We start from the raw sequence: 25,870 nt of genomic DNA, 5'->3' as shown, positions 1-25,870 counted from the left end.
AATTATATATGCATCCCCTCAGCTGATGGCTTCCAGGGATAGCAACCTTGCACCAGTTTCCTCCTGGGACAGCACCCCTCCGAGCTCCAGGCAGCCAAATGGGAACTATTGAACTATTGAAAAGCGGATCGCTGCCTCAGAGAGGTACTTCACGCACAAAGTCTCCTTCGAGACGACTCAGCTGAAATACTTCACTCGTGCACTCACTGAGAGTTTCAGCACTCAGTAGCCAACAGAGGTCAGTGCAAACTAAACAAATGCCTATCGGTGTGGCTTTTCCGTTTAGACTTAGTCACTGCCCTGGAGAGAAACTGCAGGAACTGAGGCAAGTGCAAGAATCCACTCTTCTTTTCTCCTTTCCTCTCTACTGGATGTTCCACCCATGACCTAGAAGCAGGTCTGGCCAGTGCTGCACTTCTCTGCATCTCTCTGCTGGCTCCCCAGCACAGACCTCTCAGCAGAGCTGTGATCTAACTGTCATCTCTGTGAAATCCAAGCCACTTTCTCCCTAAAAGTCTTTTTTTATTTCCTCTTTCTTTTTCATCCTTTTCTTCACTGCCACAGGGAAAACAAAGGGAGCTGCTCGGCACCTCTGGGCGTACCTGCTGCCTGTATCGCATTCTCCAGTTCAGCAACATCAAGAAATCCAGAATGGTTTCTGTCTTCCTTGAAGAAGATATCCTAAAATACAGTGCAAAGGCAGATTTCAAGCTCTTACCACCATTCCCCACATTTACTACTACAACCAGTTCTCCTCCCTTAATAAATATGTTGCAAAGAAGTTCAACAGGTGAGATGGGGTGGCTGTGACAAGGGAGACCCATTTTCAGAAGGCTCTGACAATGCTACTGTGTAAGAAATCCCACAGTTTGGGGTGGGCAGAAGCCTTTTTGCTTTCCTAACACACCACAAGCCACATTTGAGGTGCTGTCAGTGGGAAGAGCACCCCTATCTAGATGGGGAACTAGGTGGTCTCAGACCATCTCAAGAGGAATGGAATAAATTGGAGGCCACCCAAACCTGAGTATTGAGAAAACCCTCCTGTCCTGCACCAAGGCTGAGGGAGAAGGACCTGACACAGAGAAGCTGCCATGCATACCTTGAAGAATTTAGGTGGGACCCTAAATACCATGTCAATGCTTCCAGTGCTTATCCTGGAGCAGAAACATTTCTCCCAGACAAACTCTCATCAGATCTTATACATTTCCACTAGAAACTGCAGAAATGAGGAAATGACATTTTTCAGATGACTCTGTTCAAGAAGTCATTTCAGCTTAGAAAGCTTTTCTAATTAAAAAAAAAAAAAAAAAAAAAACCCAAAACCCAAAAAAACAGTGGTGGCACAGACGTGGAGATATCCATCAGATTCTGAGCCTAATTGGCCTTCTTACCTTTTTCCTCAATGTTCTCTGTGCTGGAAAAGCCTGGGCTGCTCATTTGGAGCACTTTACACACACCACTGCCTCCCTTGCGTGAGAGGAGGGAACTCTAACCCGCTAAGCAAGCAAGCTCTGCAAGGCTTCTCCCTGCAGCGCTCTGAGAGCACGGAGCATCTGCTCCCCGCTGCTGGAAAGCCCCGGGGTTCAGAATCCACAGTATCCACATAATCCAAAGTATCCGCAGCCAAGAGAGAGCCACCCCCTCCCCCATACCATGTACTTAGTGAGACTTCGCCAGAGGCTCCCGAACTCCTGCAGGGTGAGTCTTCCGTTCGAGTTGAGCTGTGCATTTAGTTAAGAATCGAGCACTTAATGAGAGCTGAACCTGGCTGTCTTGTTGCCGGGGATGCTGCCTGAACAGAACTGAACACATAAGATGCAGCCTCTTCTGTCGGGTACTTCGTGCTGAGAAAGCTGAGAGTTTTCCTGCTCTCAGTCGTGTTTAAATCCATCTTCTTTGTCACATTGTACAGCTGCTCATGTCTGTGCTCACAAACCACAGAAGGTTTCTATTTGTAAGGCGTCTTTGACCACAGGGGAAGCTGCGGTGACATTTAGCCCTGGAGCACAGATCCCCTTGTGAATGAACGTGGCCCCATGGTCTTGCCTCTGCATGGGGCACCACAGGATCTGCTCTGCCTGGATCCTCCAGGAGAACAGGCACTGAGGAGTCAAGAGCATGAGGAGATGATCCCGAACCTGCTCCCCTCCACACTCCACCCAGGAGTCCTGGCAGACACACAGCACTCACCCCAATGCAGGATGGTAAAACCTCCCCAGAAGCAAAACTCATCACCAGTGAAATACAAGCAGATAAGCACCACTGTCATGGAACCGAGTGAAAAAAACTGATCTTGGCTTTGCAGGCCAGGATAGGTCACACTGTACGTGGGTTATCTGCAGGCCAGAGAATTAAAAATCCATCCTGAATTATAGCAGAGCAGAGGCTTTGTCAGCTCTTTGCACATGCCATGCATTCACAGTGCCCACTTATCCCAGGACAGGCTTTGCAGAGGAGGAAAAGTCTCTTTCACTGGCTAGATGCTGAAAGCTGGAAAGAGAAAGGGACTTCTGGTCATTTTTATTCATTCTCTGGTAGTTTTTAAAGGTCTGAAAATGTCTCAAAGCTTTTTCAAGGCATGGAGGAAAAGAGACAATGAGCAAGCAAAGGGGAAGAAACACATAAGGGAAATGTATGTTTTCATCAAGGAGTCCTCTTGTTCTACAATGGCCAGAAATGTATTTCTTATGTTGTCTTGTTAAGAGTAAAAAGACTGAGTCATTCAGCTAAATAGGAAAGATAACACCAGAAATGTACTCTGGGACGGCCTGCCAGGCCAATGCCTGGGATTCAGCAGTGACAGCGTTTCTGCCCCTGACACCAGCATTGCTGGCAGCCTGCTAAAGTGCCACCCCAGGCCAGCATGGTGCAACCACCACAGAACAGCTGAGCTACGCCTAAACTCTGTTCTGCCTCCTTGTCTCAGCTCTGCCTAAGACCCCTACCCAAGCGTGAAGCTTAGCCAAGCCCCAGAGAGGGCAAAATGAGAGCAAAGATGGTAGCAGAAGGTTGATCCTTACCTTTCAGCAGACACACCAGAGCCAGGGCGTGCACAGCAAAGTCCTGCATCGACTATGGGACAGTTATTTATAGGGGATTGGGGCTAATATTTACTTGCAGGTTCTCACACTGGGATGCTCAGCTCAGACATAACTCAAGGCAAGGATGGGCAGCACTGGAGAAGTTTATTGCTTCTGCTGAAAGGATACATCCATCAGAGCTAAAATGCCTCTGCATGAATCAAAGCTGAATCTCCCTCCCAGGCTGGTCATTTCATCTGCAAGGATTGACAAAACAGAAGGAATTAGCAAGAGCAAGGACTGTGACAGGCATCAGGACACCGTTCTGAGGGAAGGAGGACACCAGGCTGAAGGCTCACACAGCTGAAAACCCCAGCTCTGGTTCAGGATCTCAGACAGCAGTAAGGGCTCTGTGCCAAGCTGAGGGAATCTGCACATCTCTGACACTTCTACCTTCCCCAAGGACAGGTGCCCTGTTTGGGCACACTCTGCACAGTCCCTGCCCACGGATGGAAACACTTTCCTCTTGAAATAAGGAAAATGGCAGTGACAAGAAAGGCCACTCATGCTGATTTAGCAAGTCCTAAGAGCACTTTGAGCCTTGTGCATGGCTGAGTTGGCTCCAGCCCCCCAGCTGTGCCCCTCTCATGCTCTCATCCCACAGTGCAGTAAGCCACAATGAGGATTGTTTAAGGACCATCAGGACACCATTAAAGCCTATGTCTAAGGATAGGGAAGCACCAAAAACAGTAGTTGGGCTGTAAAACCTTTACCTTGCAAGATCACTTCATTAAGGAGTTGTTGCAGCTGTGAGGCATCAATAGTTGAGCCCTGATGCAAAATAAAACACAGTGAGACGTCTGTGAGCATAAAGTTTTCTCCTGTGTCACTTTTCCCCAAAACTTTTTTTCTCAGGCACTGTGGCAACTAAGAACCTCTGTTTATATCGACCAAAGGAGCAGCAGCATCCCCTCTGGAGCATAACAAGGCCACTCCAGGTCCTTCCCTACAGCTGCCAGGGAGTTCCAGGCACTGCCATCACCACGGGGTTTGTTCTGTAGGGACGGGGAGCTGTGGATGGGCAGCACAGCAGGCACTTTGTGAGCGGCTGGGAGCACAGGCACTGCTGCCCATCAGCCATCCCGGCCGCCTCCCTGCCGAGGCACCCGGCGTGGCAGCCCTGCTCATTTTCACCTTCATGCATTGATATAACCATTAACTGCGAGAGGTTCATTGTGCACAGGCTTTTGACAGCGAATTTTTTCCTCTTGACTAAGTCAAGGAGTTCTTTATAACAGTTTATTAAACCATTAAAAGCATCTCCTGTGAACACAGAGCTTGGCTCTGAAAGAGCAGGAATCAATTACTCAAACGCTGACTGATGTCTGGTTTCCAAGTGCTGAGAAGGCAAATGGAAAATGATGCTGATGAGTGTGTGGGGGGGGGGACTACCCAAGGCTTTCTAATTGCTTTCAGCAAATAAACAAACCAAAGCAAAAAAAAAAGTACACATGCAGCACATGCAAGCCCATCACCAGCTCAACTATAAATCTCCAATATTCCACTGATATATGGCACTAGACAATCTATCCCAGCTGAATGTCCCATTTTTCTGGGGGTTTTGGCAGGTCAATCAATACCATTTTCAGGGTATCCACTTGAGGATGGAGCTACATTTAAAAATTAAAAAAAAATTCTAAAATGGATTTGTATCAACATCATAGAGAACTTTTTCTTTTTTCAAGTCCACATGTGGTTTTTAAATTATTTTTTCAACAATATGTTCTAGAGACAGTACCTGCTTAGCGTATCTTAGGAAAAGAGCCTTATAGGAGCTGTCCTGGTTCTGTCTTGGTACATCCTGCATCGAAAACAAAAAGCAGTCAAATAATTCAGCTACAAAACAACTGGAGGCAAAAGTGTGCAGATCCAAACAGCACTTTAGAGGGGCAGGGAATGTACAGCACAGGCTGCAGTTTTCACACCCCCAAAATAAAGTGGACTAGGAGTGAGCAACTGCTACTGCAATGAAGGAAGAAGTATATTTTGGGTGTTAGCAGCAAGTACAACCAGGAAGGAGCAGTTCAGGGCTTAAGAAAGATGACATAACACATCCAGCGTGGAATTCAGCAAGTCAATATATGAGTATGGAGATACAAGACCTGATACTTATTGGTGGACCTTGGTTGGGACCACTGCTCAGGGCATGGGAAGATTCATGTGAACCAAGAAAATAGAACACAAATTGACTTTTCCTTCCTCTTGTACCTTCTCAATCCCAAGACAAGCTTGGACTATACCTGAGCAATTGTAATTCAATGGCTAAGTGATTTTTTTTTCAACCTTCCAGTGAAAAGATCCACCAGGCACTAAGGGGAATTATCCTTAACATTATAAAGTTTTCAGAAAAAATCTAAGCCCAAGGCCCAATGCCGTCATCTCTGTGTAAGATACTTCATACCAAAGAAGCCCAAATACCTGAACAGGAGCAGAAACTGTGGGTACCACAAGTCATCAAAGGCAAAACATTGGCTAAGGACAACAGCCAGGTAAACTGACAGCTTGTCAATGGAAAGAGATAAAATGTCACCATTTACACTACCCCTGTAATGGGACTTAATTGTGTGCTGGAAAATGAATTACAAGGAAAGGACTCAGTTTTCTGTTCTCCTGAAGCAGCTTCACACCTCTGGCTTCAAAGATCTGTGTCTTTGAAGGTTGTAAATAGCAGCCTCTCAGTGGCAGAGTTTTGCTGGTGGAACCAGCAGGGGCTGGACCAGCCCTGGCAATGTGCACAGCTCACAGCAAGAAGTCAAAAAACCCATGGTAGCTAGGCTGGGGAGAGAACAAAATGTGGGTTGAACTAGAGATGCAGCCAGTTTCAGAGTGTAGTTTGCTTTCTGTCTCTGTCTCTGAAGATATCCTGATGAAAATCAGCAGAAATCTGATTTGAGTCTCATCCCTAAGGACGCCTATGCTTTATAGGGCACAAGCACTTTAATGTAATCATTCCCATGGGGAAGGCATGTCCAATCCCACTCACATGAATTGTTTCCCTCTCTCTCCCCCATAGAATATACCCATTTTACAGACATTGAAAGGAATTAGAATATTTTAAGTGTTCTCTCCCCTGCTATATTTGGTTTATCAAAGTGTTAAAGATGGTGAGGTGAAAAGGACATTTAGACACACTGACAAAGGGACTGTATAAGATCTGTTTCCTCAAAAATCAGGCTCTGAAATAGACATATGAAAAGAGGAAGGGCTTTGTTGTCACTCCCATCTCTCCAGAGAGGTGTCCTGCCCTCCCAGCAAGGTTGCAGGGTGCCAGAGTCAAACTCTGGGACAGTAGTAGGTGGTAAAGGGAGAAAAGAGCAGATGAAAAGGAGTCAGTTGAGGTAACCAAATGATCACCACCAGAACCTACACCAATTTTCAGACTCTTACCATTGGCAGCACTGGGCTGGTCAGGGAGTTTGAGTTCCTAGAAAAGAGTTACAAGAATCAAACTGGGAGAAAAGAGCCCTTTCCAGAGCACTGATTTGCAGCTGTGGTGCAAGGCAGGCACCACCAGCAGCACTCACCCAGCCCACAGCCCCACAGGATGCTCGGCACCCGTGGCCCAGCCTGGCCCAGTTCAGCCAAGACTGCTGCACCAGTCCTGGGTCTCTCTGTGCAGACAGGTCTGAGTCTCCAGCTGCTCTGGGGTCACTGCCCTCCCCAAGCCAGCTCTGTTGGCAACAGCAGCAGAGAAAGGGTAGCTTGCCTTATCCTGAGCATGCCAGGATTAACCTCACCACACAGAACACAGAGCCCTGCCTTGAGCCACAGAAATTTTTCACTTCCTTTCTCTTTGCTCACCTTACCAGTCAAGAATAAAAACAACACCCAGGCTATTAAAAGACAGCATCTAAATGTCTGCAGACTGCCTGCAACTGGGCCAGGGTCACCATTTCTAAGACACACTTAGCAGCCACATTCAGTACTTGAGTTTTGCTTTCAGTAGAGAAATTAGACAAGCCATGATCTATTTTTATAACTTCTATATAGGTAAGTGCTGCAAAGACCCACTGGAAGGTCATCTCCACACGTGGCCGAGCTCAGGAAGGTCTGTGAGGGTCAGAGGCTCTCCTGAAAAGCTCACTTCCAGGGCTGAGCTGTCTCACATGGCTCACTCTGCTGAAGGCAGTCCAGCCCGCAGCACGGACTCCTTGTGTTTGCTTCTGTAACTCAGGAGCTGCCTCAGTTGGTTCTGGGCTATTTCTGCCAGGGGCCAAAGCCTGGAAAGCAATCTCATTATTAAGATATGGGCCAGTGAGGTAAGAGCAGCAATCACATCCGCTCTAAAACTTGCTGAGGGGAAGGCACTGCATGGGTGATGCTTGCAGGTCATTTGGTGAGGCTGAATGCTGGGGCTCAAAGCTTGCTTACCTGGAGTAAACCACACCCAAATGTAATACAAGACCACGTTCACGTGATAATGTGAACATGTGTGTGTGTGTGTGTGTGTGGTAATAGCTGCCTTTGCATGAACTCAGACACCATTTTTCCATTAAACTTATCTTCAAGGCTGCTCTCCTGCCTACAGGGAACCCTGCCTGTCTATGAGGTGGCTGAGTGAAAGGATCAAGGCCTTTCACTGCTCTTGGCTTCTCCAGGTCTCACTCCAAGCAGAACGGGATGTGATCCATCTGGCATCCAGCCAGCAGAACATAAGAAACTACCAAACAGCTGTTAAGAATTAGGGAAAACAAGCTCCTAATCCTCCTCTCAGCAAAGAGAAATGTCCCCACAATCAGGGGTAGAGGTCAGATCTCACAATTATTGCTCTCTTTGTGCCAAAGCTGAGATCCTTGGTGGCTGCAGATGAGCTCCTGCCCTGCTCTGCAGTGGCCATCCTTGTGCAGCTGAGTGTACACCTGATCCCCCTCAACAGGTAGGTGCTTTACACTCCTCTGTGCCTTCCCCACCCTCCAAGGATACACTAAAAGCAAAATGCCACATCAGTTATCTTGACATTAAATAGTTATTTCCTGGCCCACTGTGAGTCTGGGGCCTTTAAGGAGTGTGTATGATCTTACTCATGGTAGTCTTGATTCTTTATGAAAATTCGTAAGAGAAATTTGAATTCCTGGTCCTCTGTTGCAGCAGGAGCAACAGCATAGGTTCCTGGGCTCAGGATAAAGTATCTGGTCACATCTCGAGTCTGGAGAAAGATTTGCTTCAGAACTCTGGAGTTCTCCTGAAAGAAAAATACAGCTGGCTGTCTTCCTGTTAGGAACCAAAGTAAATCAGACAGCACACTCACAGCAGCCTGCCATTCCCAATCCTCTCTGAATACACACTGCCTCTATCACGCCTCAACCTCCCTCGTGCCTGAAAAGCCCCTCCAGGGGACAGGCTTTTTCCAAGTACATATCAAAGTTGCTCAAAGGTGGAGAAAGTGAAAGAAACAGAAGCCAAAATGAATGTAAGGAGATTTGAAGAGAACTTCAATTAACATTAAGCAGAGTTCACGAAGGAATCAAGGATGAATACTATTACTAAAAATTTCCCTGAGATCTTCTGTGACTCAAAGAGGTCAGAGAGCCCTCTAAGCATGTCACCCAGAGGACAATGCTTCAAGAATCCCAATCCAAACCAGCAAGTGTCACAAGAAAACGGAGTATTCTGATCTTTCATCTGTTATTCCAGTATTTTTTTGCTGAGATGAAACAAATATAATGCAACAGCTATTACTATGATGACATGTAAAGATAGCATAATAAAAAGCCCTTCCTTAACATATTCCCCAAAATATATCAGTGTGTATAAATTCCATTTAGAATGGTTATACAGCGTGGCAGAGTTATTTATGAGCCATGCCTTTGGGAGACAATAACATAAAACTGCTATTTTGGAAGGAAAAAAAAAATAGGATGACTAGTGTTACAGACGGCTGGGAGGTACACAGACTGCCAAGTATTATGGGTCAGATCTTGAGCAGATAGAAATGGGCAGTGCTGCAAAGAAATAAATGGTGTAATACTTCCCCCCCCACCCCCACTTTTGAGCCTTATTCCGCATTCCTTCTGGTAAAAGGCAGAAGCAGATTAATATCTCAATGGAATCAAAACTGGTGTGAGATAAGAATCAGCCTCTATACATTTCTCAGCTCTATCACACAACATTAAACTTCCCTCACAGCCATGTATTAGTGTTCCACGTCTATATTTAATCAAAGGCTTCCTAGAGCTATCAGATACGTCCATTCTGCTTTACATCCTTGCCTGCACTGCATTCTCCTCTCATCCTGCCAAGGGATAATACTCCTTTTACTTCACAGCAACAATTTGATGCATCTCAAAAGGTACCGAACAAGGGATGATGCTGCTAATGAATCATAGCAGAGAAAGCAGATCTGCGAGGAAGAGTGAAGCCACATGAAACTTGGCAACTGCACTCTCCTTGTGCAAAGAAACCCCTTGTAAACTTTTCCCCAAAGGTGCTCTGACTGCTCTCAGGCACTGAGGCTGAACACTGGGAAATAAACTGAGGGAATGGCACTCACACCCAGTCTGGTTTTAGCTCCTGGGCTTGGCTTTTGCTGCTACCAGGACAGAACATCAGGCTGGCTGTGAGGAGCTGGTAGAGCAGCTCTCATATTAAAATACTTAGTGTGTGTCCATGAGGGAATGTTTTTTGTATAACCCTCTGTAAGAATGTGCACCAATATCATTATATTGATAAAAGCTATGGTGTGACAGAGCAGCATAACTGCTCCCTTGCCCTCGCTGCCCAGGTGCTCCACAGTAATCCTGGTGACTCCAGTAATGCTCTGTTCTGGCCCTGCCCTCCAGCTCCTGTGTAGGAGGAGGTCACTCATAAGGTCAGAAACCCAAGTGACCTGAGCCCAAAGGGAGCCTGAGGTGAGCTATGGGCTGGCAGCCCACAGATGCTATGTCATCCAGCCTTGACAAACTCACTGAGGTTGATCCATCTCATACCAAGAGAGAGAAAACACACCTGAGCATCAACTGGAGGGGAAGAAAAATTTTAAATATAAAGCAAGAATAGAGAAAATTTGTCTTCTAGTCTGCTTCCTGATTAAATAACCCCTTTTTTGAGGGAACCAAGACCTATATCATCACCTCCCAGTGAAGGTCACGCCTGTTAAAATGGGTAACTAATCATGGTGGACGTGCATCATGCAGGAGCACCATGTCTGGTGACTTTTGGGGATGCTGGAAGGAGCAATTCCCCTTTCACCAGGAGCAGCAGCTCTTTCTGAGTGGCACAGCTGGCCTGATGGAGTGCTGCAGGCTTGATACTTGCACAGGACAGAGGATATCCTCCCACAGGGATAGTGAGCTCCACTTGCTGGAGGGATGCCCTTTTAATGACACCTTTTATTTCTCAGACACACTTTTTGTTATGAGCTACAACACCATGCTCTTCCTTTATGAGGAGCTGTTAAACTTATGACATCAATTATTTAAAGTCTGGGACTAGGGCAAGCCTCTCCAGTAATGAGGAGACATTAGGGTTATAGCAATCCCTGCTTCCTTTTTAGTCTTTGGGTTTGGAACAGTAGCCTCCCACAGTCATCAGCCAACAAGAAAAATACTTTGGGAAAGGTTAGCATCCATCCTCACTAGCAACTGTGCTTTCAGTTAAGCCTGGTAATGCTCTGAGAACAACTTGAAAAGGCACCTCTCTGGACAGTCACCAAGGAAAGAACCCAGAGAAACTGTAGTGGAGGTCCCAGGTGCCTGAGTGGATTTCCTCTATAATGGTCTCCAGCAAAGGCTCTCATGTGTTTCATAAATGTTTCTACATGGCTTTTCAGATAGAAAACAGGAGGATGAGTAAGACAGACCCACTCTGGGTAATGAGAGACAATCTGCTTCCCTACTATACCTGGAGTGCTGCTCGAGGGCTGCGGCTAGTGCTGGCTGTCATGCCTTGTGCCCAGCCAGCATGGCATGTCACCCATACTGCTGGTACAGAGGATATTGCCCTGGCACAACTTCTAACCCAGGGACTCCCTGAGTTTCCCAGGGCTATTCTGGGATGCTACAGAACTAAAAGTGCCACCTTTGTTCCTTAAGACATGAATATAAGAAATGAAGCCTGCTTAACTCTATTTTTACTCTGAGTTTCTACAATAGAAGGCACTGAGAAATTCATATCACATACTGACTTTTTAACAGGCCAAAAGGCAATTCAGCCTTGCATTCCCACATACAGGTAAAATAAACCACACAGAGAACAACAGTGCCCACTTGATATCTGATTGTGCTTACCGTGGTAATGAAAAAGCCAATCTTCAGTTTTTTTTCATCCTGCACATGCTCGGCGTGTTTTTGCATGAGTGAAATTGCTACATTACAGGTTTTTGGGTTGTGATCTAGCACTTTGAAAAAATACTGAGGGTTTGTTGAAGCTGCACCTGCTGAGAAAGTGTTAATAGGTTAACAGTAGGCTCAGAGATGTTCCAGCAGTAGCCTGTTGTGTAAGATCTTGCTTGTGTTGACCCAGAGGAACAGGCAGTCACTGCTCCAAGATCCTTTCATTAGAACACAGCACTGTAGTCTCCACACTAGCACTAGAAATTGAGGCATCTGGAGGTAAACTAATTGCACATTTATCATTTTAGGAATTTCTGGCAAAGTCACAGAAGTCGTGTGGATTTCTCAACCTCCCTACATCTGCTTCACCTACATGGCAACATGGCACACTTTCCCAGCAGCAGAAAAGCAGTGGCTCTTAATCAGGCACCTGACCCAGAGGCTGAGCTGAAAAGGACTGTGACTTTGAGATGATAAAAACATAGAAAAAGGCAAAATGGTGCAAAGCTATCCTCTTCTTCCTTGCTGATAATGTTTGCGATGGACAGAAAGACTGTCAAGCACCAGAGGGAAACAGCTGCTTCTTGGCCAAGGCTTTGGTTAACAGGAAGAATTCCTGATTAAAAAAAAAAAAAAACAAAACAAACAAGAAACCAATGAAGTGCCCAAAGTGGGAAAAAAGTACTGAGATGGCAGCAGAGTAGAATTTAAGCCAGATCCCTGTGTTGGGTGGCCTTGAAAGTTGCAAATTCAATGATTGTACTTGGACAGGGACTTTACTAGAGGGCTGTTGGGAAACACAGCTCCAAGGCAAACAGCTCTGCCTGCACACTCTCAGTTCAGGGCCTTCTCTGGAGCTTGGCACCCCCCATCTTTCCATTTTGTAGCCCCTTGCCTACAAGAAGCCCCTGCACCCCCTTGCTCATTCCCAGTGACTGTGGTGTGTAGCAGCACAGGCATTGCTTTGTTATCACACCTTGAGACCCAGTGATCAGGTTAGGAGCAGGAGCCTGAATTCTGTAAGCCAAAACCTGTTTGCTGCTAAGTCAAGGATTGTCATTTGAGAAAAAAAAGAAGCCTCTTCACTGATCAGATACTACCATCCTAGATTAAAAACATAAAGCCCAAACATTGATGCAGCTGTAAAAAAAAAGTGAGATAAGATAAGAATGTAAAAATATACTACTACTGATTGGAGCTTACAATGCCAGAAGAGTTCTTGCACAGGCAGTAAAACTACTGGTCTTATCAGCCCAAAAAGACATTTTTACTTTAAAAAATAGAGCTTTGTAGCACAATTTTTAAATTCCATATCCATTTAATTTCAGAGTACTTTTTGCTCTGTAAAATCAACAGCATATTTGCCAGACCAGACTTTCTGATGAGGGCCCCAGTAACACCTACTGCAACTGCCTGAAAGAAGATATACAAGATCATTTTGACTTAAAGAGTCCAGGGTTCCTAAATCACAAGTCTCCCTTTTTAACTCAGCAGCCAGTGCCGTTGCTTTGTTTCTGCCTGTTTAGCTGATAAGTGCTGTAATGGGAAAAGGCAGGCATTAACAACTGGCAATCAATACTTGTGCAATTCAGTGCTCAGAGTGAATGTTTCACATCAGTGGAGAGGAGGAGACAAGCAGGTGACTGCAGTGAGCATCCATTACCTGAGGAATAGCGGTTCCTCCTGGTGGGAAGGCCTGGGCTCCACAGGTTGGTGTAGCTGTTCAGAGACCACATTGTTGTGCAGGGCTCATCCCCAAAGTCCAGAAATGTTGGGGTGTTGTTACATATATACAGCCATGAAAACTGCTCCTGGAAGTTCTTACAGGACATCCTGCAGAGAAGGAGGGAAACCTCATCATTCCGTTTAAAGCAGAAGAGCATTGCCAACAGGTCAGGGAGGGAATCCTGGCCCTCTACTCAGCCCTGGTGAGGCACATCTGGAGAGCTGTGTCCAGTTCTGGGCTCCTCAGTACAAGAGAGACATGGAGCTCCCGGAGAAGTTCCAGTGGAGGGCAACAAAGATGATCAAGGGAGTGGAGTATCTCTCTTATGAGGAAAGGCTGGGGGAGCTGGGCCTGTTCAGCCTTGAGAGGGAACCTCATCAATGTCAGTATCTGAAGGGAAGGTGTCAGAGGTTGAACCGGGCTCTGCTCCTTGGTGCCAAGCAATAGGACAAGAGGCAATGGCAGAAACAGGTATACAGGAAATTCCACCTGAACATGAGGAAGCATTTCTTTACTGTGCAACTGACCACACACTGGAATATATTTCCCAGAGAGGGTGTGGAGTCTCCCTCACTGGAATATTCCACAACCATCTTATCACTATCCTGTGCCATGTGCTCTGGGATGACCCTGCTTGGGCAGGAGGCTGGACCAGGTGACCCACTGTGGTACCTTCTTCCACTCTGTGATTCTGTGAAGATACCACTTAGGTATCCACAATCACCCCATGTCTTTAAAAAGGGATTGCTGAGAGCACTGCAGGCACCTGCAGCTCTGCTGGCTGCTACCTTGCAGAAGAGCTCAGCTCTCAATGCATTTTGGGCTGCCCTAATGCCCCAGGGTAAACCACAGGGCATGTTCAGGGGTATCTTGCTGAAGCCCTGCCATCTCCAGCACGCCTCTGCCACTGTCCCTTGCCCTTGTACCTCCACAGTGTTCTGTCCCACGCTCATGCTTCATGTGTGTATTTCAGACCCACCTGCTGTTGCCCTGCTTTCCTCAGAGCCCCACAGGGCACGTGTGCACTTTCTGAATAATCAGTTTTTCTAAGGGACAGCCCACGCATGGCTAAGCTGTATCTGGGAGCAATCAGAGGCAGTGAAAAACCACAAGCACCTGCAGAGCAGTCAAGTGCACAAGCTCAGTGACCTGCTTAGCCAGCTGCCCCCTTCAAGCATCTGTCAGTCCAAGGTTCAAACCACACACTTCATGAGGAGAGGTGGTGTGACATAACGATCGGGTCTCAGAGGACTGGATTTTTAGTTCTCTCACTTTTCTTTTTTTTTCATCAGCCTGTCACTTAATCTTGGCCAACTAATTTTTTTCAGGTCTTCTTTCCATTGAAACCACAGGGTCAGGACAATCTCCAATTTGCTGCTTGCACATAGCTAACACAGGGTGCCTTGAGCCACCACCAAGAACAGAGAACTGCCAAAATTACTTTTTTCCATAATGAAGGTGAATAGAAAACCCAGTAGACAAAGAATCAATAGGGAAATACCAGAATTCTCCATCATCCTTATTTCTGAGGAGGGCTTCTCTGTATTTAGGCTCAACACGGTCCCATTGAGGAGAGCTGCAAAAAAGAACAAATCAACAAGATGTGAGGCTCAATTTTTCATCTTTGGCCTATTCCTCTAACCAGCCTGTCAGGCCATGAGGGATCAGGAGGGGTGAACAAACTGCAAATTGGAAACAGGACTGTGTGTGATAGCTTCACAGCCAAGGCCAGCAAATGAAGCTCTGTGCCTTTGCTGTGCCTGAGCTGCCCAGCCTGGGGTGGGGAGTCCTCCCTGCTGTCCTGGTCACCCGTCCCTGTGCTGGAGAGGTTAGTGAGACACCAAGCCACAGCACTCTGAAGTACTGATATTCCACTGACATGTAGAGAGCACATTACCCAGTCAAATATGTTGTTTCCAAGCAGCATGTATATAATTAAGTGATAATTGTACTTTCTGCAGAGTTTAAGACAAATAAACAGCACATGAATCAATAATTCATTGATCTGTGCAGCTTACCTGTGAATGTGCTACTGACATTTCAATTACACTTAGGATTGTAGTCCACCCTTCCAAAAGGACGGGAGGATGCTGCCTGAGCACAGAGCTGTTATCCCAGCCTTAGACACATCCACACAACCCACCAACCCTTCCAGGTGCAACACTCCAGCCTGACTTTTCTCAGCTGAGTGTTTGTGTGTGGTCCTAGCAACAGGGAGGGGTGGGATGCTATTAAATAACCTAACAGTGACACAAGAACATCTCTCTAATTATGGAAACACTGATGCAATTCCAAAAGGAAAACTAAGATCTATTTATTTACAAAACACTGTTGCAGTCTATATCAATCCTTTCTTTAGGAAGGAGATGTTAGATTATCACACAGGCAGCAAAGTGGTCCAGCATCCCCAAAGCTGAATGAAGGATCCAAAAGATGTGTTCAAGCCATTCCCTGGCACTTTGCCTCTGGAATAACCAAGGACCCTTTCTGTCCCTCTGTGTTCAATACTGCCCTGCTCCATGGACTTGTCTAACCATCCTCTTCCCACAGTCACACTCATGGGAGCAGAAGAAAGAGGAGGAAGGTGGATCTGTGATTTCTGCAGGAGAATTCAATAGAAGGAACCAGCCAGCATCTAAGGACATGGTCAGAGCTTACTCCAGGAAGTAAGAACTCTTTCATCCAGGAAGTAAGAGCTCTTTCATCCATGACTTCTGTAGAATTATGCACTGGTAAAATGCATATGCATGGACAAGAAGGGACACCTGAGCCTAGCAAGGCTGCATTCATTTTCAACTGAATTGGATTTCTGCAGGCAGTTGCTATGCAGATGGAAATAATGCTCATAATTAACTGATTTGGAAATATCTGTTTAGTTAAAATGGGTGCAGGGCAGAAGTTCTTATAAAAGATTGATTCCCTATGGCATTAAAGCTTTAAGACCCTACTTATCACTCCAGGGCCCCTTCCACTCCCCATGACCCCACGGATTCCAGATCCTGATGATATGTTTCCAGCCATTCTTGTAGGGGATCTGTAAAGAGGAAATAAAAACAAACTAGTCACAGCTTTTCACCGTTGTGATAGTCAGTGAAGAGAAAGGTAATAAAAAGGAACTTCCTCTTCACCTTAGAGACCAGATTTAACCTCTGATCTCATTTTCCCAGCAATGAAAAATCAGTGCCTTCTGCTGCACTGCAAAGGAATGATGTGTGAGACAAAACCGCACCCATTTTGCTTTCCCGAGGATAGTGAATAGCTGACACAGAGAGAAGCAGCAGCATTCCTGTCACACTGCATGAATTCAACTGCCTTGGGAAATTCCAGTGCCTAATTCTGCACATTTGATGCTGTGAGTCAGCAAAGGCAGAGACTTTGAGGAATGAGGTCACCAGACTGCCTGGAGTGAAAGCCAACAGTCAGCACAGAGAGCGGATGATGAACAGAATCTGTGGGTCTCTATCTACAATGCTGTGGTTTGCAGCAGCTGGGGGTTCTGGTGCTTTCCTCCTTTTGCTGCCACTGATTTAAGTCAGAAGCAATTAACTTTTGTCAGTGAAGCCAAAATGGTGGAAGAGGAAAGGAGAAGCAAACCTTTGTTTTCTGGCTCTCCTATGCACACAGGCAGTGTTGGAAACAATATCATGGCAGTCTCTTCCCAGGCAAAGGCCCAGCCTCTAATAATTTCCCCTCAGGACAACCCCTTGGATGTCTTGGCACTTCATTAAGTGGGGCAAAGACTGTTTCTCCTCTCTCACACACCAGGAGCAGCAGGAGGCTGGGACACCCTGCTTCTCCTCCAGCAGAATTGGGCACCCTTCTGCCCCTGCCCTGCAAAGAGACAGCTGGGGCCTTCTCTGGAGCTTGGCAACCCCCATCTTTCCATTTTGTAGCCCCTTGCCTCCAAGAAGCAGCGTGCTGGCTGTGATGATAGCACCAAGCATGCCATGGCACGAGAAAACCAACAGAGAGAGCGGGATAAGGGAGAAAGTAGCTTAGGGAAAGCAACATCCCCTTTCCAAGGTACTTTAGATTCCAAGATTCAAATGTTTTGTGGCTATCTTGCTTGACAGCATAGCTATTGTTTGGTTTCTTTCTTCACTGTTAACTCTCCCTGTGTGCACTACAGCTTACTGGGCTAAGCCATGTTCTGACTTCTGGCTGTAAAAAATCCTTAATTTCTTTTGATCCATGTGATAAATTGGTTTTCAGATCATCAATATTAATATTCAGCCAGGAGCAGTTCTGCATGAGTACAACAGCTTTAAAAGATGGAGAAATGCTGTTCTTGAACCAGCAATTTACTTTTCACACAGTGATTTTTGGCAGCTTGTGATTGAGCTGAACAAATGTAGATTTGCATCATATGACAAATCCCACAATTTCAGCCAGTGCTTCTACTTGCATTTGAAACACAAAAGCACATTTTTAAAGAGTCAGCATGGAACAAAAGACTCCAGAAATCTCCATATTTGACACACTGGTATTGTATTTGGGACACACTACTGAAGTGTCCCAAAACAAAAGTAAATTTCAGTTGCATTTTCCATTAGAACACAACATGGATTTGGATATCCTCCCTCTTTTTGTTGTTCCAGAGTCCTTCCATCTCTTGGAATTTGAACTATGTGCTTTCAACAATCCCCCCAGAGTGTGAAGCTAATTCACATCACTCTGACTGGAACAGCAACACAACTGCCCTGTAGTGGATCATCAGTACACGATCTCCAGGCAGGAACAAGTCCCTGACCTTACCTTCACAGCTCCTGTGACGGTGTAGGCATGGCCCTGTACAATCCCATTCCTCAGCTCTATGTTCCTCCTTGACTGCAGAAGGAAGAAAGCACAGCTTTTAGCTCCTGCCACACCACAAAGACACAGCCACCAGCTCCCAGAACTGTCATTTGCCATGACACTAAACAAAGCCTCGGGTCTGACCACAGCAGTATCTCAGAGATACTCCACAGGACTGTGGCTGTTGTTCCCACTGCAGCCATATGCAAGCCAGGAAATTTGACAAAGCTACAGATCTACACTTCTTTGCAAGTCCTTCTATGGTGCAGAGCTGCTGCAACTGCAGAATGACCTGGACTGGGTGACTTACAGTCAGACTGGGGGACTGCAGAATTTCCCTGCCACTCTCAGCCAGGTCAGCCACCTGAGCTGAGGGAATAGTCCTTGGCTTGTTTGCAGCTGCCAAGCTTCCTGTCCTGAGGAAGCAGGCACCACAGGAGCAGTGTCACACACTTCACAGTCACCTGTCACATACTGTAGGGGAAGCCTTGGAGACATTTTATCAAAGGTACTTGCTGAATATCACAAAGCCTTTTGCAACTTCCCAGCATTAATACCAGTAAGCCTGCAAGCCACAATGAGAGAATTGCATCCTTTCACAGAAGAGAGGTGTGTTTGAGCCTTGCCAGAGTTGATCACAAAGTTAAGGAGGCCGAAATCAGGCCTGCTGGAAGAGGACACTATTCTACCGCAGTGGAATTAGCCAGGACAGAAGCTACAGCCCGCCATGGGACAGAGCAATCCATCTACATCTGCCCAAATGCCTTTACAGTCCTTACCAAATAATCTTATCTACTTTCTGCTGGCATCCATAAACTGTAACTATTTTACAGAGTGATTATGGGTTTCCTTTTCCCCTCCAAAGGGCAGCCTTTGTGTAAACGCAGTGAACCAGGAGAGGAATGTGACCGGCCCTGTGACTCACCTGGCCCGAGGTGCTGCACCCCATGAGACACCGAGATTTGTCAGCTGCTTTCAGGATCTCCTCCAGATCAGGAGGTGGATCCTTCAATGAAAACTGCACTTGGACTCCACCTGTGAAGTCTACTAAAGCATCTGAAAGGTAGCCTCCATTCAAGTTCTGGTAGGAGCCATGCAGCCTACGGAAAAATTTAAAAATATTAAAAAGAAAAAGGAAAAAAGAGAGAGAGAAGCTAATTAGTCCTTACACTGTTTTCATAAACAATACACAGTGCTTGCTTTAAAAATGAATGTGTGCATTGAGGTAGTGAGCACAGGGGAGCCGGGGTGTGTAATGATTGTGGCCAGGTAATGAAAGGAAACGTGATCAAAATACTTGGCCAGGCACAACACATGCCCTGTGGAAGGAAGGAGACAAAGCGGGAGCTTTTTCTATGCCTTCATCCCCATCATGTGAATGGCAGCTGTCCAGAGCCATTCACAGACAGTGGAAAATAATAAGGTGCATCTCATGCCAACACAGGCATTTTTGGGAGATGAGCTGCATCTCATCTTGAAGCATCCAGTTTCTTTTTTCTGAACAGGAAGGGAGCCAAGGATGACTAGTTCAAATGGATGTTTCAGGTCAAATGGAGCTGAACCTTTACTTTCTACATCCTACTTATACAGGACTCTTCACAAAAAATGGCCAATATTCCTTTTGCAAATGAGAAAAAGGAAAAGAGAGGTGAAGGTATTTACCCATGCTTCCAGGGCAAGGCAGAAATGAGTTCTCAGCACTGTTCCCAGTTCACTCTGCTAGAGCGCAATAATAGGATAATAATTTAATATTGCCAACACAGTCCTTGTTGTTTTTATTGTGTGGTTTTTATTGAGACAGCAAATAAGCTGGAACATGCCGTACTTAGAGCAGGTAGAGCATGCTGTTAAACCCCACCATACACACTGTATTTAATGAATGCAATCAAATGAAGTCTGCAGCTAATTGTATTTTGAAGAGTTGTCCTTGTCCTACACTGATGAAAAGAATTTGTCTTGGGCACTGGGGAATAACCTCTCCAATGGGAATCTCATAAACAGCACTGCTTGCAACTTTAATTTAATAGAGGTTTGGTATGCATTGTAATTAAAATCTTATGCAGCAAATTGATACTGAATCCTGAGTCAACTTTTCTGAGATATCTCAGGGCAAAATGCATCCTCTTCCTCAGTCGTTTTCATGATGCTTTAACATTTGCTTATTCCTGATCAAATCTGCCAAAATTATTATCGCTTTTCTTCATCTCCCCTTCTCTGCATTGTAAATGCTACACCAGCTTCAGGTACCAAGTTCCAGCCCTTCATACCACCCCTAACACAGGACTTTTTCTTCAGCATTTTTAACAGTCAGAAATGGGCAAATGCTAAGTGTCCACAATCCAATCCCTTCTCTCTCCAGAGGATTTAAAAAAAAATGTCTTTATTAGGCATTATTTACCCTGCATACTCTGGGGACCTCAGCTAAGAGTCAGAGCTCTCTGTGAAGTGAGAGCTGATCAGAGTCCTAGGAGTGCATGTGTTGTGCCTGGGCACGTTATTTGGTCATGCTTCCTCTCATTGCCTGCTCCAAATATCCACACAATCTCTGATTAGTGACTGTAAAGACAGGTAATCCGTACTTAGACTCTGCAGTCTTAAACAGAGGGACAACACAGAAAGGAAAACAGAGACAAAGAAGTTTGCCTGAAATCAGGAGGACATTCCAGGCCCTTTTGTGTCACCATCACCCTGCTCATTTTGCTTCTCAGGCATCAACATCCCAGAGCTGAAATGGGTGGATTTAGGGCTGGCTGCCTTTAGGGCTGGGTAGAGTTAGGTCTAACCCAAGGCCAACATCTCCGGTTTATGTTGGCCCTATGTTTGCTGCAGCCAACATAGGCACAGTACCACATAGGCAGCTGTCAGCCTGAACTCTTTCCTGTGTGCTTTGCACAAGGCAGAGGGTGAACCCACCCACAGAAAGCATTCAGCACTGGGTGGAAGAACAGTAAATACCGGGTCTATTTACTTGGCATATGCTTTTTCCAGCAGGGATGGCCAGAATTCATTTGAAGTTCGGGGGTGTACAGACAGGTATCTTCCATTTAGGAATGGCAGCCGGTCATCTATCACTACATCCACCCATTCTCCATATTGCCAGAACTGAAAATAAATAAAATAAAAATATATTTTAAAAAGAGAGAGAGAAAATAAAATAACGAGCCTCTTTTAAGCACTAATGTCCATGCCAAGAAAAATCCTCCTGAACTAGCACAGGAATGAATCTAAAGGATGGATATGTGCAAGTTCTCTCCTGAACTGCCTCAGGCTAATAGTCCCCATTGTTAAACAAGCCACCAATTGGCTGGATTTCCCAGTGCCAGGGAAAGTCCTTGGGGAGTATAGCTAGTCCTGCAATCAGTGGGAGGAGAGATTCAACATGGAGAAAATGCTAATATTCTTGGTCAATAGCAAGATTTCAAGAAGATAAAGAATGATCAGCAGGTGGATTCCATGAGCCTCTCTCCTCAGCCACACTTGGATTTTTCCCCTCAGTGCAGCTCTTGGCGAGAGAGGCTTTGTCAAGATCCAGCCTCTAAATTTCCTTTCCTCTGTGTTTCAATTAAGACTCTGACACGCTGTCATGGATGGAGACAGTGTAGTGACTAAAGACTGTTTTGAGGTGTCATCCATCTCCTTGATGGATGAGAAGGACACAGGCAGTCTCTCCAGCATGTGGACAAAGCAGGTGTTTCTCCAGCTGATCCAACTGATGAAACTTTTCAAGGGAAAAGACAGGAATAGAGATCTGCAGGGATGAACTAAAGGAGCCATTTCCAGAGTCATTAGCAGATTAATGTAGCTTAGCATGATTTGAAATCATAAGAGGCCAAGCTCTTATTTGCAGTAATGCTAAGGACTCTAGTGGAAGTATGCCAGCAATAGATTTAGTCTAGCATGATTTTATTTCCACAGCTTCGGTCAATGAAAAACCCTAAAATGAGCTGTTCTGCTAGAAAAGCACAAGACCAGATCTGCCCAGCAGCAAAGCAGCTTACAGACTGCTCAGCTGAAAGCGGGTCTGATCCTACTTACATTTCTGCCTCACCCAGGCCTCTCCCTTCCTACACTGGTGGTGGCAGGAGACAGCAGAGTTGGAACCTCCAACTTGAGCTCCAGGAGAGATTTGGGGCTTCTGCTTGATTTTGGCTTGAGGAAAAGCCTTCCACTGGCTGTCCTCTGCCCGAAGGAGAGACAGGCAAAAGCACTGTCCAAAAGGAGCTGTCCTTTCAGTCACCTAAAGAGCCCTTCTGCCACCAGCCAACAACTAGGAGCAGGTCTGTATGGAGAAAAGGCGTGACAGCCAGGCACGCCTCCTCCCGGGGCTTCATGTGCAATGAAGGCTTATTTACAGCAGGTAAAATAAGCAGAACATACAGAACTCGCTGTGGGGATCAATGCAGTCCAAACCCACTGAGTGATGTTTTTCCAAAAGTCAAGGTCCTTGGCCATGTTTGCGAGGGAGCTCAAGCTTGAAGACTGTCCTAATGCAGCACTTTGTTTTTCTTCAGCTGGATAAAGACAGCTGCTTTTTTCCTGACTGACACAGACCTACAGATGGTGGTCTCATCTGAGCTCACAAGGACAGGAAAAGCCACAGTGGGAAAAAGAAACCTCATGGGAAATTCTAGAGTGCTCTGGAAGTACAAGAGTGGTACAGCAGAAGCCATTCTCCTGCTTTCAGAGGGGTTCACTTTTTGGCTCGAGTCTGGCTTAATGAAATTTCTTTGTATTTCTGTATGGGATTTAAGTACTGCAGCTGTGAATGTGGTAGTAAATAAAACCAAGAATTGTTATTTAGGCAGGATGCAAAGAGGGAAGTTCTTTGCCTCCACATTTATGATAAGCCTTTTAAATCAGGACTTTATTTTCCTGGGCTTAAGAGAAAGAAAAATAAATGGACAGTCCCGAAATGACAACAACACATCTAGGGTCCTGATGGTCAAAGGGGGAATGCTGTGGGGTTATTTTGCCTCCTTTTTTCCTTCACAGACAGAGATCTTAGAATAATCCAGTTCTGAAATTGAGTAAGGAGAAAATCCCTCCAGTTGTGAGTTGGTGCTCTGTGCAATAACCCCCTGTAGTCCCCTGGAGAACACTTCTGGTTTTTTCCCAAGTTGAGGTGCTGCTCCTCACTGTCACAAGGAATGACACACTCTACCTCATAGGCACCACAGCTTCTGTGGCAGAGAAAGGGATTCCTATACAAATATGGGATTAACTTAATCCCTGGGGAAATAACATCACTATAATTATTCCCTAGATAAAAACATTGCCCATTTTAACTACAGCTGATGAAGTACTTAACACCCTTGACTGTTGCAGCTGAACAGCTTGTGCTGTACAGGAACACTGGAGCAGCCCCTTGTATTCCTGAGAGGCAAGATGCTCCAGTTCCAAAATGGTGGGGAAAAAGTTACAAGCTAAAAAATTTCTATTAGCATAAGATACGCCTTGTTTGCGATTCTTCACTGAACTGAGGACTGGTTGCTTAGCCTGTGGATGGCAGTAAAATATCTTTGATAGAATAATTGAAAGGCATTGCAGAGAAGCATTTCCATTCAGAGGAGCTTTCTCAGGGGTTTATTGCTCAAGGAAAGCCAGAAACAGTTGCACTGATGTGCAGATGAGATGTCAGGGAAAACATTTTCAAATACTGTAAGGTATTTATACTGCTTAAGATTTAAGGATTGTGCCTAACTAATCTTTTCAAAGCTCCCATGAAAGACAATCTAGCTTGCATCCTTTTAATGTGTTTTAAGCAGGCTGGTATCCCTTCAGCTGGTTTATCTCACACAGTGTGTCAGTGTATGCTGGAAATGGGCCAAGATAGAAACATCTGGTATCCTAAGGAGCAGAGGAACAGAGCAAAATTTAGACTGTCCTCAAGATAATCCTCCTGGTGCTGCTCCACAAGAGCCTAGGAGGTCAAAGAAGTCCCACTGCCAGAGCTCTTTGTTTGGTGCTGAACTACATAAAACAAAAGAGATTCGTGATATAAGGGGGATGAGGAATGGCTGAGTTTATCCTGATTTTCTTCACATCCAGTTTAGCTTCTGGAGTTTAATGGTGCTGCAAGCTCTTCTAATCCCACCAGATATTTGTTTGACTCAGACACAAGCAAGTAGAGCCTGGCAGTTGCTACCCGAGTCACCCTCCTGGGAGATTCAGACAATTTTAGGAGTTGGTAGAAAGTGGGATTTACTAAAAAGCCTTGTTCCTCTCTCTGAAACAAATCTCTTTTCAAAATATCAAAAGCCTGTTCCTCTGATCTCTCTACAAGGATTTGTAATTTCCAGCTGTTTCAACAAGCTAAAAGGGCAAGGTGAAGTGGGAAAACAGAAAATGAGCCCAAATAGATAGTGCAGGTGAGATGACAGCCATAACAGACTGCCCAAATCAAAGCAGCCACCAGAATGCCATTTAAAACATACATGTACACAAATCTATCTTAACAGCTGGTACCACTGCATTTGCAGTCATAACTATCAGAAAAGGGCATCAAATTCCCTGAAGTGCAATGGCACCACCTGGAGCACAAGGAATCATTTAAAAATTCAGGAATTTCTGCAAAGTTCTGAATTGGGAGTCAGCATTGAAGAACCAAAGCATTCAAGCGTGTTGAGATGTGGGGCTGCAGCCTGGACCCCTCTGCAATCCAACCAGCCAAGCTCAAGTGGTACCAACACCACAGGGAATACATACCCGGAAATGAAAAATCCCAGCATAATCGTCCTGGAATCCTTGGTCCTTGGGTAAAACATTTTCCAAAAATTGTTTTCGCAGTGTCAAGGAGCCCAGGGCAGCCAGCATCCAGCAGTCACCTCAAGGGAGGGAAGAATCCAGTGCATTCAGTCAGTTACTTGCTGTTCTGGATCACAGCTGACTCTTTAGAAAGGGAATGGGCTGCAACACCTAAGAACCACTTTGCTAAAAGCAACCAATGTTCTTCTGTCTCCTTTTCCCCCTCCAAAATGCTGAAACACTACCCAGGATTCACCAGCAATGTCCACTGGGAACCTTGCTGTCACCCAGCCACCCTTTTCTACTCTCAGGCTGCTCCTATCTTTTGCACTCGTGTTGAGACTTGCAGTCCAAAACACTCTTTAGGAAACCTTCCAGCTTCTCAGTGGAGTGAGAAATGGAAAGGCATTTCTTTCTACATGGGAGCAGAGCTGCTCCCAAAGACAAACATGGCCATGGAGTACAAGATGGAACTGACACAGGGTGCAGATACACACTTTGATACAGGGCAAGTATGGCAGGAGTTGAACAGAAATATCCACAGGGAAGAAAACACTGGCAGTCAAATGAAGACATTCGGATGGAAAGAAAATTCTACAGAAGTTGGAGTTGCACCTATTACACTTACACTTAACTGTGTTTGACCCTGCTTCCTGAAGCATATGCCTGATCTCAGCTGGATCTCCATTTCTAAGCTTGGCCTTACACAGACAGAAGGCAGATGCCAGACAAAGGTAACAAAGGTAACAAAGATTTGAGCTGCTGCATTTGGGAATCCTGTTAAATATCTGCAATAAGTTGTGTGTGGACTTGTGCCAGTCTAGATTGACCTGCACTGATTATTTACTGCAGCTACCATGGTCCACATCTTCCCACCGAGCACTTGGAGCACAGCAAAGCAGTCACAGGCTATTGCTTTGTGCAGATCTCCTCCAAATCAAGAATATCACCTTACCTATTTCTCCTTGCATGATGTCAAATCTGCTAACTCCATCCCTGATCAAATAAGGATTTCTCTGAAGTTCCTGGAGGAAAGAAAATGCAAAGAACAGTGTGAGTACCCAGCCTTTGCCAGCAGCATGTTTCTGCCCTTTGAAGACCTTGCCTACCTTTTCCAGGTCTGAAAACTGCTTTTCTTGAGCCCTGATGTTTTGCTGCCTGCCACCAACAAAAACAGAGGAGATACGCAGTCATCTCTTTTTTAATCTGCTCAGATATTCCTAGGGATGGGGATCTGGGGGTGGGTGCTCACTGAG

General features: G+C 45.6%; 1 protein-coding gene across 1 annotated transcript in view; it reads right to left on the bottom strand.

The window, feature by feature from the left end:
• CAPN13 (calpain 13) overlaps positions 1 to 25,870 on the bottom strand; it is a 77,280-nt gene that overhangs the window by 5,807 nt on the left and 45,603 nt on the right. Inside the window, exons 5-20 of the mRNA XM_068185970.1 lie at positions 25,570 to 25,639; positions 24,576 to 24,694; positions 20,839 to 20,972; positions 18,796 to 18,970; positions 17,832 to 17,903; positions 16,025 to 16,110; positions 14,578 to 14,652; positions 13,014 to 13,183; positions 11,306 to 11,451; positions 8,102 to 8,262; positions 6,468 to 6,504; positions 4,819 to 4,881; positions 3,794 to 3,851; positions 3,210 to 3,277; positions 1,653 to 1,721; positions 603 to 681 (exon numbers count right to left, since the gene is read on the bottom strand). Of these exons, the coding sequence (XP_068042071.1) occupies positions 603 to 681; positions 1,653 to 1,721; positions 3,210 to 3,277; positions 3,794 to 3,851; positions 4,819 to 4,881; positions 6,468 to 6,504; positions 8,102 to 8,262; positions 11,306 to 11,451; positions 13,014 to 13,183; positions 14,578 to 14,652; positions 16,025 to 16,110; positions 17,832 to 17,903; positions 18,796 to 18,970; positions 20,839 to 20,972; positions 24,576 to 24,694; positions 25,570 to 25,639 (1,582 nt within the window). The remainder of the gene's footprint in view (positions 1 to 602; positions 682 to 1,652; positions 1,722 to 3,209; positions 3,278 to 3,793; positions 3,852 to 4,818; positions 4,882 to 6,467; positions 6,505 to 8,101; positions 8,263 to 11,305; positions 11,452 to 13,013; positions 13,184 to 14,577; positions 14,653 to 16,024; positions 16,111 to 17,831; positions 17,904 to 18,795; positions 18,971 to 20,838; positions 20,973 to 24,575; positions 24,695 to 25,569; positions 25,640 to 25,870) is intronic.

The sequence above is a fragment of the Anomalospiza imberbis genome, chromosome 3, assembly GCF_031753505.1.
Source record: "Anomalospiza imberbis isolate Cuckoo-Finch-1a 21T00152 chromosome 3, ASM3175350v1, whole genome shotgun sequence".
Taxonomy (NCBI): domain Eukaryota; kingdom Metazoa; phylum Chordata; class Aves; order Passeriformes; family Viduidae; genus Anomalospiza; species Anomalospiza imberbis.
The sequence above is the reverse complement of the archived record's forward strand: the minus strand, read 5'-3'. Positions and strand labels throughout refer to the sequence as shown.